The sequence below is a fragment of the Diabrotica undecimpunctata genome, chromosome 2, assembly GCF_040954645.1.
Source record: "Diabrotica undecimpunctata isolate CICGRU chromosome 2, icDiaUnde3, whole genome shotgun sequence".
In the NCBI taxonomy this organism is placed as follows: domain Eukaryota; kingdom Metazoa; phylum Arthropoda; class Insecta; order Coleoptera; family Chrysomelidae; genus Diabrotica; species Diabrotica undecimpunctata.
The window spans coordinates 87,407,976-87,421,020 of record NC_092804.1 but is presented as its reverse complement, the minus strand read 5'-3'; the positions used below and the strand labels follow the sequence as shown (position 1 = coordinate 87,421,020).

General features: G+C 39.2%; 2 protein-coding genes across 2 annotated transcripts; one reads left to right on the top strand and one right to left on the bottom strand.

The window, feature by feature from the left end:
• Positions 1-4,820: 4,820 nt before the first annotated feature.
• Positions 4,821-6,249, top strand: LOC140433770 (uncharacterized). Its single transcript, XM_072521746.1, has 2 exons — positions 4,821-5,517; positions 5,570-6,249. Exons 1-2 carry the CDS (start codon positions 4,821-4,823, stop codon positions 6,247-6,249), a joined length of 1,377 nt encoding a protein of 458 aa, XP_072377847.1.
• A 3,611-nt stretch (positions 6,250-9,860) lies between these two features.
• On the bottom strand, positions 9,861-12,771 carry LOC140433769 (uncharacterized). The gene is made up of 3 exons (XM_072521745.1): positions 12,346-12,771; positions 10,854-11,754; positions 9,861-10,510 (listed from the first exon to the last, which is right to left on the bottom strand). The coding sequence occupies exons 1-3, from the start codon at positions 12,769-12,771 to the stop codon at positions 9,861-9,863; spliced, it is 1,977 nt and encodes a 658-aa protein (XP_072377846.1).
• Between the last annotated feature and the right edge of the window lie 274 nt (positions 12,772-13,045).

Sequence of the window (13,045 nt, the reverse complement as noted above, 5' to 3'; positions counted from 1 at the left end):
CACAGATAACAAAGTTACTAGCCAAGCTGTATGGTCAATGGCAGAAGAAAGAGACAGCAGCCGAATTCATCTCGAAGAAGATGGCCCTGTTCCGGAGAGTAGCCCCGGAAGTCTCCGAAGAGAAACGATGCCGCATAATTGTCGACCAACTCAAGCCAGAAATCCGTAAACACATGCGGATAGCAACCCCTAGGACGGAAGAAGACCTCAGACGTGCCGCAGACGAGCTAGAACTCGACCACCGTCTAGCCGCCAACACATCCACCACCCAGACGTCGAATCGATCCGACAATCCACCACGAGGCCAACAAACCCCGAGATCATCGGAAACAATCGACGACTGGCGGAACCGAGGCCCCAGCAACCGCCAACAGAACCGTCCAGTGCCCAGACCCCGTACCCAGGACCAGAACCAGGGAAACGAAAACAGGGGCACACTCAACTAAGGACCTCAACCGAAGTAGTGCCCCAGCTGAACCCGATGGAACACAAACCTACCTCAGCTCATCTCCCGAAGATTTCCGCAGAAATCAACAGCAGACGGATCAGCGCACTAGTCGACACTGGTGCATCGGCAAGTTTTGTCAGCGTCAACCTGGTCCAGAGGGAAGAGATACGAGGCAGTCCATCAACAGTCCGGCTGGCGTGCGAAGGCCACACGTCCCGTAGTCTAGGGACAACAGAGGTGGACATCCGGTTCACTAACAGCTTCAAGTCCAGAGTCAAATGCATAGTAGTCGAGCAACTCCACCACGACCTAGTGTTGGGCATGCCGTGGCTCAAACAAGAGGAAGTCCTAGTAGACATACCCCGGAAGTGTCTGCATGCTGGGATCCAGAGCCGCCGAACGCTATACTGGGAGTCTCCGAAGACAACGAAAAGCAGCACCCTGACTCAGAAGCTCCAACCGGACCAAGCTCCAGAATTCGCCTTCCGCACCATCGAGCAGACGATCCAAGACTACAGCGACGTCTTCGATGACAGAATCCGCCAGCCGACAACGAAAGCCGTGACCATGCGGATCGACCTGACTGACGACAGACCCGTAAACCCGAAAAGAAGCGGATAATGTTCCAAGAGGTCCAGGAAATGTTATCCGCTGGGGTGATCCGACCTAGTAAAAGCCCCTACAACAGCCCCGTCGTCATCGTGACCAAGAAGGATGGCACGTCAAGGTTCTGCGTCGATTATCGAAAAATCAACGGCATCACCGTGGACGAAGTATCAAACATGCCTCCAATCCATGACAGCATCAAGGAACTGGGCACGGCCACAATCTTTTCCACCCTCGATTTGAAGAGTGGATTTTGGCAGATACCACTCGATGAAGACTCCAAGCCGAAGACAGCATTCAGCCTTCCAGATGGGTCAGCCTTCGAGTTCACGGTGATGCCCTTTGGATTGAAGAACGGTCCCGCAGCCTTCCAAAAACTGGTCACGACGGTCCTAGCCGGTTACATCGATGTCTTCGTAAAGGTGTACATGGACGACATCATAATCTTCTCCAACAACTGGGAAGAACACCAACGCCACCTACAGCTGGTCCTGGAGAGGTTGCGAACCCATGGCCTGTGGGTTTCGCTGAAAAAATGCAAGTTCGCAGCAGATGAACTTGAATACCTGGGCCACAAAATTACGTCCGACAACACCCAACCACTGCACAAACACTGCGAAAAAATCCGAGGCTTCTCAACACCACGAACCTTGAAACAAGCCAGAAGTTTCATAGGTACAGCAAGCTGGTTACGTGACTTCATCCCGGACTTTGCCACGATGGTCACTCCATTAACCGACCTGACAGCCGGTAACAAAAAATTCAAATGGAACCAACAAGCCGAGGAGGCATTTACACGAATTAAAAATGCCATATCCGGAAACTTGGAACTAAAACGGCCAGATGCCAGCCAACCGTTCAGTATACAGACAGATGCTTCTGACATCGGAATGGGAGCGGTATTGTTCCAAGGACCAGCAGACAACAGAAGAATTGTGGCCTACAGCTCAACCAAATTGAGACCAGCAGAGCGTAGGTACCACATTAATGAAAAAGAGTGCCTCGCAGTGGTTTGGGCGTTGAAGAAGTTCAAACATTTCCTCCAGGACCAGAAGTTCACTCTATTCACCGATAGCAGAGCCCTCCTATGGTTAGACCGTTACAAGTCAGATAAAGCCAAGCTGTCCCGATGGGCCCTCCTATTGCAAGAGTTTAACTTTGATGTCGTCCACATACCAGGAAAAGACAACGAGCTGCCAGACCACCTATCCCGCAATCCAGTCCAAGACGAGCAACCACACCACGACGCCGACGCCGAAGTGGAACGACTCGCCTGGCCCCAGACTACCGAATCGCAAGAAGACGATTTCCCCTTGCTGTGCCTCCTGGATGACGAAGAAGAGGGAGCGGCGCATCCCATCCTCGACGACCTGTCAGATATGCCGCTACAGAATCCAGAGAGACCACCAAGTACACCCTGGAATGAAGAGGTTCATCAAACGATGGCACCGAATCTCCCGACGAGGACCTCGAGACGACGTAGAAAGATGCCTCATCGAGGAATTCACCGTCGAAAACGATGCCGCCTTCTACAAAGATCAAGAGAACCTCCGACTCATAGTTCCCCCCGGCTTCCGCCCAGAAATCCTGAAGACATACCACGGCAGCGACGAGGCAAACCACCCCGGCCAGGAGGAAACCACTACCACTCGAGCCATCAAGGAGGTGTACTACTGGCCCACACTGTCCAAAGATGTCATTAAACACGTGAAGTAATGTCTAACTTGTGCCACCACTAAAGCAGCCCAGAGACAACCGAAAGCCCCCATCATCCCACGAAGTCCGACCGCCCCATGGGAACGAGTGTCATTCGACGTCTTCGGACCTTACCCTGTAGCCAGAGGCACGAAGAACAGATATATCCTGTTAGCCACCGACTGCCTAAGCAACTGGCTAGAATACAGATGTACTCCCGTCGCAAAAAGCAAACAAATCATAAACTTCCTACAAGAAGAAGTTTGCAACAGATGGGGCAGACCTTCGACAATAATCACGGACAACGCCGTCCAATTCCGAACCGATGCCTGGGAACGGTTCCTAAGAAAACACAACATCGAAGGTGAGAAGAGCCTGACGACTCTGACGACTAGCTAAGACCTCTGGTTGGGGAATACCTTACCACGTTAAATAACTAGTTTCTCTTATACTCCTACCACTGGAAGGGAATTAGACTTCCCTTCTGCATCACTGTTCCTGCTTGGTAATAGTCTAATATTCTTCCGAATATTAGTTGGTTTTATTTTATTCCTTTTCTTACAGCGATATTTCCATTTTATTGTGTCTTATACTGTATATCTTATTTTACCAAATCTATTACTTTTTAGGTTACGTTTGATACTTGTATTTGTGTTATTTCGATATTGCTATTTTATATTGGTATTTGCTACTTATTTGTGTGTAATTGCTTTGTTGCAACTTCGTTGCCACAGATATTTTATGTATTGCCATTTCCTTTGCGGCCTATCGCTTTTTTACTAATATTATTCTCTCTTACAGCTTATTATCTTATCCTAGTTGTACTTATATATATATATATATATATATATATATATATATATATATATATATATATATATATATATATATATATATATATATATATATATATATATATATATATATATTTGTGCGTATATTTATTGATAACCCACTGTTATTCTCTCTTTCAGAACATTCATTAATTTTTACTTTCATTTTTACCTACTTACTATTTTATGTTAACATCTATTATTTCCCATATTCTGACCCTTTTGTTTTAGGTACCTCTCAGGTCCTCTCACGCGGCGTGCTTGAGGTTAGTTCGCGTTTTCTGCTCTGCCTTATCAGCTTAGCAACAAGCACGTCCTCAACAAGCTTGAATAGCGAGTCAGATACCATTTTATACGGTTATTAAGACGGTCCCCGAGATATCTCTATCTCCGAGATCCAAACTAAAATAACTCGTATTATAAGTGGCTGACTCCGTGCAAGCACGAGGCGTGCATCCATCCATATAGCTTGGTCGCACACGTCGTCCAGAGAAGACCGTCGATATACACTCAGTATAGGGAAATCCTTGTCGAACTGACCCCGACGCGTCGACTTTTAATAAATAAAGAAAACCGTCTTCTGATTTTCTTGTTCTTCCTTTTCCCTCTGTTTATCATTTTGTTGTAGTTAATATGGACACACAGAGACTTCTCCGATCGTCTGCCTCAGCGGACAGAGCGACTGGTGGTGATCCACAGCCTCCCGTAGATCAACCTCAGCGACAGCAGTGTCGGTAACTTGTATAACTCCCATCTCCTTCTGGAGAGGGAGAAGGCATGTTAACCGCTCTATCCGTCGCTTGGAATGACCTAAGGGAGTAAGGTTCTCTGTCGGTGGCCATAGTCACGGGCTATGGACACTTAGCTAGGGATTAAAATTGCCTTTTTAAAGAATAAACACAATAAATAAAGTTTATTAAACATTAATAAACGTATGAAAAACTGATAATAGCAACTTGGTGCAAGTTTCCATGTTTATTAATTTGTCCAACTATTGCGCAGTATGGTATTTACAACATATATTATGATCAACATATCACCTCACTACAATAGATAGTGTCATAAAGGAAAAGATGAAGACAGACAGTACCCTGGATGTAAGTGGAAAACTTCTTATTGCCGATATCTATATTATTGTTTTTTAACAAAACAAACTCTTTGCTTTGTCTGAGGATGAGGCAAATATTGTAAGCCTCGAAATCGGTCGCTTCTGTAACACCTTGAAAATAAAGATTAATATGTCGGACACGGATTCTGCCGATGAACTCGCAAACATACCTTTAACTCCCTCCAAAAAGAGATCTAAAAAAGGCCATTTAAGCGTAGACGTTAAAGAAATAATTGTAAACGTGTATAAGCACGAGTTACAAGAAAATCCGGCGTTAATATTGTCCGCTGTTGAGAAAAGAGTAGCCGATAAAGTTGGAGTATCGGATAGTTCTGTGTTTAAAGTTATTAGAGAATATAAAACTACACACACATTAGTTGCACCAAAAAAATGTACCACTCGTAAAGGCAAACTCGAATCTGTAGATGATTTTGACAAGGTAGCGATAAGAAGAATAGTGCATCAATTCTTTTTTAGAAATGAAATTCCCACGATAGATAGAGTTCTACAACAGGTCAACGACGACCCCAATCTACCTGATTTCAAACGTACTACGTTTTACAAGCTTTTGAAAAAACTTCAATTCAAATTTGAAAAACGTGGCCGGAACAGTATGCTTACAGACAGAGATGACCTTGTAATCTGGAGAAGAGAATTTTTAAGGCAGATAAAAGATCATAGGAATGGCAATCGTAAAATATATTATTTAGATGAGACTTGGATTAACGCTGGTCATACTAAATCAAAAACATGGATTGATAAGTCAGTCACCTCGTCAAGACAAGCATTTTTGGATGGACTCTCGACAGGCCTGAAAAATCCATCAGGTAATATTTTTTGTTGAACATTGAAATTGATAAATAATATTTGAATTTTTAGGTAAAGGAAAGCGACTGATTATTTGTCACATAGGCAGCGAAGACGGATTTGTTGTTGACGCTCTATGGAGTTTTGAATCAAAGAAAAGTGGAGATTACCATGAGGAAATGGATGGAAAAGGTTTTGAGAGTTGGTTTGAAAAAACGTTACCCAAATTGGAAGCAAATTCTGTGATTGTAATGGACAATGCGTCGTATCATTCCAGAAAATCTGAAAAGATCCCCACCACATCTTCTAGAAAAGCGGATATCCAAGAATGGCTACATCTAAAAAGCATCCCCTTTGACGACTCACTTCTCAAAGTGCAACTTTTAGCACTTGTTAATCAACATAAAAAACAGTATGATAAATACGTCATCGACGAAATGGCGAAAAGTCAAAATAAAATTGTTTTAAGATTGCCACCATATCACTGTGAGTTGAATCCCATAGAACTGATATGGGCAGATATAAAAAATTATGTAGCAGCTAAAAATACAACTTTTAAGTTTGCCGACATGAAAAATTTATTTGATGAAGCTCTATCCACCATAACTCCGCAAAAATGGAAAAATTGTGTACAGCATGTTACCCAAAAGGTGGAACCAAAAATGTGGGAGTTAGATAATTTAGTAGAAGCCAGAGTAGATTCAATTATAATAAACCCTGACGATGATAGTACATCAAGTTTCTCAGAATAATATTTTGCACTAAGTTTAAGTATTTGTGGATTAGGCCTACCGGGGAAACCACATAAAAAAAACGCACCATTATCACTCTACCTCTATGGTGGTGTGGAAATGAGTTCTCTTCTTCTTGATGTGCCTATCGGTGACGAATGTTGGCGATCATCATGGCAATCTTCACCTTATCTCCCACAGCGCGGAAAAGCTGCATAGATGTTGTGTTGAACCAGGTTCTGAGGTTCTTCAACCAGGACGTTCTTCTTCCTGGAACCCGTTGTCCAAATATTTTTCCTAGCAGGATGGCTTGTAGAAGGGTATATCTGGATTCATTTCGCATAATGTGTCCAAAGTACTGTAACTTTCGAGATTTGATGGTGGTCAGTACCTCTCGGTTCTTCTTCATTCTTCTGAGGACCTTCTCATTGGTGACTCGGTAAGTCCACGGGATTTTAAGTATTCTCCGATATAGCCACATCTCAAATGCTTCCAATTTTCTGCACATATCTTCGTTCAAGGTCCACGATTCAACACCATAAAAAGAACAGAGAAGACGTAGCATCGCAGCATTCGTACTTTTATACCAAGAGAGAGGTTGTGGCTCTTGAAGAAGGCCCCCATCCGGTTGAAGGTGGATCTAGCTTTTGATGTGGAAATGAGTAGCAATGATAAATAAAAGATACGAAATAATTCGAAATTACATAAACAAAATGGAATATTTTAAAAATGAAAAACTGTAACCCATTTTCCTCATTGTACCTATGTACTTTTCCAGTACTTATTTTTCGTAATTCGATATTACTTATATGTAATAGTAAAAAGTTTTTTTCATCATTTTCAAAGAAAAAGTTTCGTTTTACATCCGCAAAGTATGTTCGTTTGTGCGTTGTCGCCTATGCAATACTTTGGGGACGATCTATCGATGGATTCATATATAGTTTTTTCTCCTAAATCAAAATCTGAAAGCGGCATTTTGATATTTCGAACCATCTTCGACATAACCGGCATCAAAGTCAAAAATAGTGATGTTACAATTCTTCTAAATATACATTCGTTTCTGCTGACACAAATAAATGTTAAATCGATATCGAAACGTCGACTTAATAAATTTTATTTATTAATGTTAATGTAATGTTAAATGTATAAGTCTATCTACCCTATAATTATGCATAAGTATTTTCCCGAACTTTTACACAAGAAGAGGTCTCTTTCTATATCATTAATGATAATATTATTACTTATTTCCAAATATTGGTCTTAAAGCGTAAAATGTATAAAAACAACTGTCTATTTTTTGCCTTTTGGTTAATACCACAATTAACTAATGATGTGTGAATGACAGTTTACAAAAATATTATTTAAGTATACTTCTTTGAAAGATTAATCATTGATTACTATTAACAGTAATCCTAAAAATATAAATTAATTCATTTCAAATTCAGATGGTATAGGCTGCTAGAATCTTAATACAACCCTGTACAATTATATAAACATCGGGTTTCGCGTGTTATGTGCATGCATTTGTTGACCGCTACTTTTCTGTTAAATGAATTTACTATAATAGAATACCTGCGGGAACACTTTACAACAATATTTTTTAGAAAATATGGTGTGTACAAAAATATTATTCAGCAAGAGTGAGAATTTTAAACGTAATACGAGAAAATTAAACATATTGACAAATAATATTGCATGTTTTAAATAATGTAGAAATAAATTAACAATATGACAAACTTAGAATGATGGTGTAAAAAATCAAATTCGAGCCCTCTAAAATATATAAAATAGTACTCACTTTTTAATCTTTATTTGTAGCACAAACACCAAACGAACACGCTATCACAAAGGTTAACTGCACACTGCGAGTATAAAAATGTATTCGTTCATTAAATAGGCAGGCTGGTATGACGTTGCTCGACTGGAAATTATCGAGAATTGCAAGCTGAAGCCTGTGTGTACACACGTGCACCGGGTATTATATTGCGAACTTCTCGATGTGGGAACGAAAATAGCGATTGGAATTCAATTACATCCGGTGACGTCAGATAGCAAACTACACATTTTCTTTATAATATAATATTTCGAGGAATTATTATGATGTATGAAAACTTTTATTAGTAATTATACCGGGGGTTAATAAAAATTATAAAGTAAAACTAATTTTAGCGTTATTAATGAATATATAGTAACATACGAGATATCATTCTAAGTTTGTCATATTGTTAATTTATTTCTACATTATTTAAAACATGCAATATTATTTGTCAATATGTTTAATTTTCTCGTATTAAGTTTAAAATTCTCACTCTTTTGCTGAATAATATTTTTGTACACACCATATTTTGTTAAAAATATTGTTGTAAAGTGTTCCCGCAGGTATTCTATTAGAACAGTGGTCGCCAACATCTTCAATGTGTTGAGCTACTTTGTTAATTTTGGAATAAACAGCGAGCTACCCACACGGAAGCCACGTAACGCAACGTAAATGAAATCATCCACAGTTAATCTATTATTATATGTATTTATTTTACTGTTTAACTGGTAATACATAATACATAGGTACTAATAATAAACTAATAACAAAATAACTAATATTACTAGTACGTACTTGTTCATAGCTACATTCCTACCTATCAAACGAAGGTATTTGAAAAATAAACACAAACTTTTATCCAGCCACAACGGCATGTCACGTATGATTTAAAAATAGTTAATAATAACAACAAAAAAGTAACGCACTATCATAAACATAAACATTGAAAAATAAAAAAGCACGTTCAATGAGAAGGCTGACACTCAGACTCATCGATAATTTTTTTAATTTTTGCAGTATAATTTGATGCAGCCATTCGAATACAATTATCCAAATGTTCATCTATAAGTCGATTGCGATATTTGTTCTTAATAAACTTCATATTGGAAAAAAGAAGATTCACACAAATAGGCACACTGAATAATGCTTTCACTTTCAAGGCAATACGGCATAGAACTGAATATTTGTCTTTACTTACAATAGGCCAGATACATTCAGTACTTGAGACTAACGATTTTAAGGCTAAATCATTTTGAAACTCAATGACTTCCATTTCTGTTGCAGCGATGTCTTCGCCAAAGTTCTGCATAACACAAGCTGCAAACTGCTGGATATCAATTTCCATCAATTTCCATTTGCAAATGGATGAGCTTGGTTTACCCTCGCTCTTGGTAAACTTCCCATTAATTGTTGACCCGCTTCGGCCTTGTTTCCTTTAACATTTGACACAAGTGTTTATTTCTTCTCGCACTATTCTTTTTCCGTGCGTGATCCAAAATCTTTTCTTTATGTAGTGCAGAGTTTGTTGTAGGCCTCCATGCAACGTTTTTGTATGGCAATGTTGTATTATTAGTTTACTTAATTTGCTTTTGTGAGGTATTATTACGGGATGCTTTTCATCATATGTTAACTCTGAGTTTTGAAGTCTCCCTGTAACCCGTAATATGCCATGGTTATCCACATAGGGTAGTAAGTTTAATCTTCCCGTTAAGTGGTTTTCCACTCTTTGGCGCTTCTGCATAATATAATTCTTGAGTATTCTTTCTTAGTCTTTGCAAGGTATTTTCTAATTCTTGAGGGGTGAGTTGTTCATGTTCTACCTCTCTTTTTTGCATTTGTCTGCAAATATAATGCAGTGAGATAGTACTCGTTGCATTCTATTCAAATTTGAAAATCTTTCGCAGATGTCACTAATCTTGACGGTTGTGTTAGCTATTATTTCTATTCTCTTTTTCTCTTCGTCGGTATCCAATCTCTCTGGTAGTGGAAACCTAATATTTGTTTGTTTTAGCCAGATTGGTCCATTCCACCATAGGTCCATCCTCACTAATTCTTTTGCTTTTATCCCTCTAGATAAATAGTCTGCTGGGGTTTCTTTTGTATCTACTTTAAACCAGCGATCAGGTTGTATGGTGCCTGTTATTTCCGTTACTCTGTTCGCTACAAACGTTTTCGATCTATTTGGTTGTCCTTGTATCCACGCCAGAGTAATTGTGGAATCAGACCATGCATATATTTCCACATCACTGCGATTTAGCGCTTGAATTGTTCTTTTCATGAGTCTGCTAAGCAGCAATGCTACACACAATTCTAACCTCGGCAGTGTTGTTAAACCTTTAACTGGTGCAACCTTTGTTTTGGCTACTATAAGGCTTGTTTTTACCTCAGGACATAATGTTCTAGTGTATATTACTGCTTCGTATCCTTTCGTAGACGCATCAGCAAATCCGTGCAATTCTATTTTCCCTGAATTGGTAGGATTATTACCTAGGTATTACTATCTCTTCGAGGTGTTCTAGCTGAAGGTAATACTCAATCCATCGTTTTTGATCAGAATTATCCAATTCTTTGTCCCAACTTATCCTTTTTGTCCACAAATCTTGTATGAATATTTTTGATTGCATTATCACTGGCGAAATCCATCCTAATGGGTCATATATTTTTGCTATTTCCGATAACACCAGCATCTTTGTTATTTTTTTATGTTCGGTTATATTTATTTTAAATGTAATTACATCTTCAACTGGTGACCAGTGGATCCCTAGCGTTTTATGTATATCTTCTGTGTCTAACGTTTTGAGATCTATACTTTTTAGTTCCTCCGGTATGGTTTCCATTAAATCTGGACTATTACTAAGCCATTTTCTTAATGCAAAACCCCCTTTTTTGAACATTTCTGTTAACTCTGTTTGAGCTTGATGAGCTTCAGCTAACGTTTCTGATCCAGCTAACACGTCGTCTACGTACATGTTGTGTTTAACAATTTCCGCAGCTAGTGGATATTTTAATTTCTCGTCATTACATAATTCCTGTATCGTTCTTAATGCAAAGTATGGCGCTGCCTTCGTACCGTATGTTACTGTTAACAACTGATACTCCTTTATTGGTTCTTTTACAGACTGTCTCCATAATGTCTTCTGGTAAACTTGATCTTCTTCAGCTATCTTTATTTGCCTAAACATTTTCTCTAGATCTGCCGTATATGCTATTTTGTACGACCTCCAATTTATTAATATATTTGTAAGATCTTGTTGCAAACGAGGTCCAGAGTGCATTATATCATTGAGACTGATTCCTGTTGAACTTTTACTGGAAGCGTCAAGCACGGCCCTACATTTTGTTGTGATACTATCCTCTTTTATTACTGCATGATGAGGAAGGTAATATTCTGGCTTATTTATGGTTTCGGTTTTATTCAATTTCATGTGACCTAAGTCTTCATATTCCTTCATAAATTTGCTGTACTCTTTTTCTAGGTTTCTGTCGCTTTGAAATTTCTTCTCTAATTGCAGCAGTCTCGCATATGCTTGCTGTTTTGAGTCCCCTAATAGGCTTGTATTAGAATTAAAGGGTATTTTAACTTCAAATCTTCCATCGGTATCCCTTTTTACTGTTCTTTTATAATATTCTTCACACTCTTTTTCTTCTACTAAAAGAGCATTGCTTTGATCTACTTCTTCTAACTCCCCTCCTCCTCCTAAGTGCCTTCTCTGTTGAGGTTGGCGATCAATATGGCAAATTTCTCTCTATTCTGGGCTTGATGGATTAATTCATTTCCTTTTGTGTGGGTTCAATCTCTGATGTTTCGTAGCTAAGATTTTTTCTTCCGTCCTATGCCCCTTTTACCTTCAATCTTGCCTTCTAATATGACTTGGAGCTGCTCAAATTCCCTATGGCGCATTATGTGTCCTAGATATGACGTCTTTCTAATTTTGATTTAGATTTCAAATGAATTTAATTTGTTGACGTCATACTGTTTTAATGTCCAGGTGTCACAGCCATATAGTAATAGAGACCACACATAACACTTTAGTGTTCTCAATCTTATTGAGACTGATAGCTTGGGGTTACAGAGCATTTTACGTATATTCATGAAACCAGATCTTGCTATTTCAATGCGTCTTCTAATTTCTTTTGAGTGGTCTAGTTGACTATTTAGTTCTCTGCCCAGGTATATGAAGCTTTGGGAACTCTGAAGGGTGATACCATTTATTTCTAACTCCCAGTATTTGTTTATTTGTTCATCCATTTGTCGCCTAGATTTCATGCTGACTGCTTGTATATTATTGATATTCTCTTGCTGTGCTATCCCTGGCATTATCCAACCCAATTTTGTATTTTGGGTGAGCAAACCATCTTTTGTTCGATCTACTACAGTACATCAAACTATATTCTTTGCCTCCTAATAGAATATCTATTGAACCTGTTTTATTAAAATTTGGATCCGCCAGGACTAAGTTCCTATGGTTTCTTTCTTTCATCTGTATCTTCTTCTCCGTTAGATTTTTTGTTATTTTTCGTAGTATAAGTGCTTCGACCTTCATTTCAAATTCATTTTCGAAATGAGCCTCTAAGTTTAATATTACGCTCCATTCTGACGTCCTTTGGTCTTCATTACCAATTCCAGATATCTGAGCGTAGACAGCCTTTCTTTTTATTCCTAGACCTGTAGCGGCCTGCTCCGTAATGAATGATGACTGCGAGCCTTGGTCAATCAATGCTTTCATCAATTGTGAGCTTCCTTTAGGGTCTCTTACTCGTACTAATGCCGTTGCAAGTAGCACTTCTTCATTCTGATGACTTAAACAGCTCACGGTATTCTCTTGTCTCCTTGACGATCCGTTGTAACTGTTGTCATCTCTGGTCCCACTAGAATTGGGTTTAGTTTAGGCCTTCTGTTTTCAGAATTTCTTCTGTTATCATACTGACCTTCTAACCCACTAGAATTTGGTCTATTTTGTGGCCTTCTGTTTTCAGAATTTCTTCTGTTATCATACTGAC

Coding starts and splice junctions, on each gene's coding strand:
- LOC140433770 (XM_072521746.1), top strand. CDS start 4,821: ATGTCGGACACGGATTCTGCCGATGAACTCGCAAACATACCTTTAACT. Junction 5,518..5,569: donor AGGCCTGAAAAATCCATCAG/GTAATATTTTTT, acceptor TTGAATTTTTAG/GTAAAGGAAAGCGACTGATT.
- LOC140433769 (XM_072521745.1), bottom strand. CDS start 12,771: ATGAAAGCATTGATTGACCAAGGCTCGCAGTCATCATTCATTACGGAG. Junction 11,755..12,345: donor ATAATGCCAGGGATAGCACA/GCAAGAGAATAT, acceptor CAACCTCAACAG/AGAAGGCACTTAGGAGGAGG. Junction 10,511..10,853: donor CATACCGGAGGAACTAAAAA/GTATAGATCTCA, acceptor CTACCAATTCAG/GGAAAATAGAATTGCACGGA.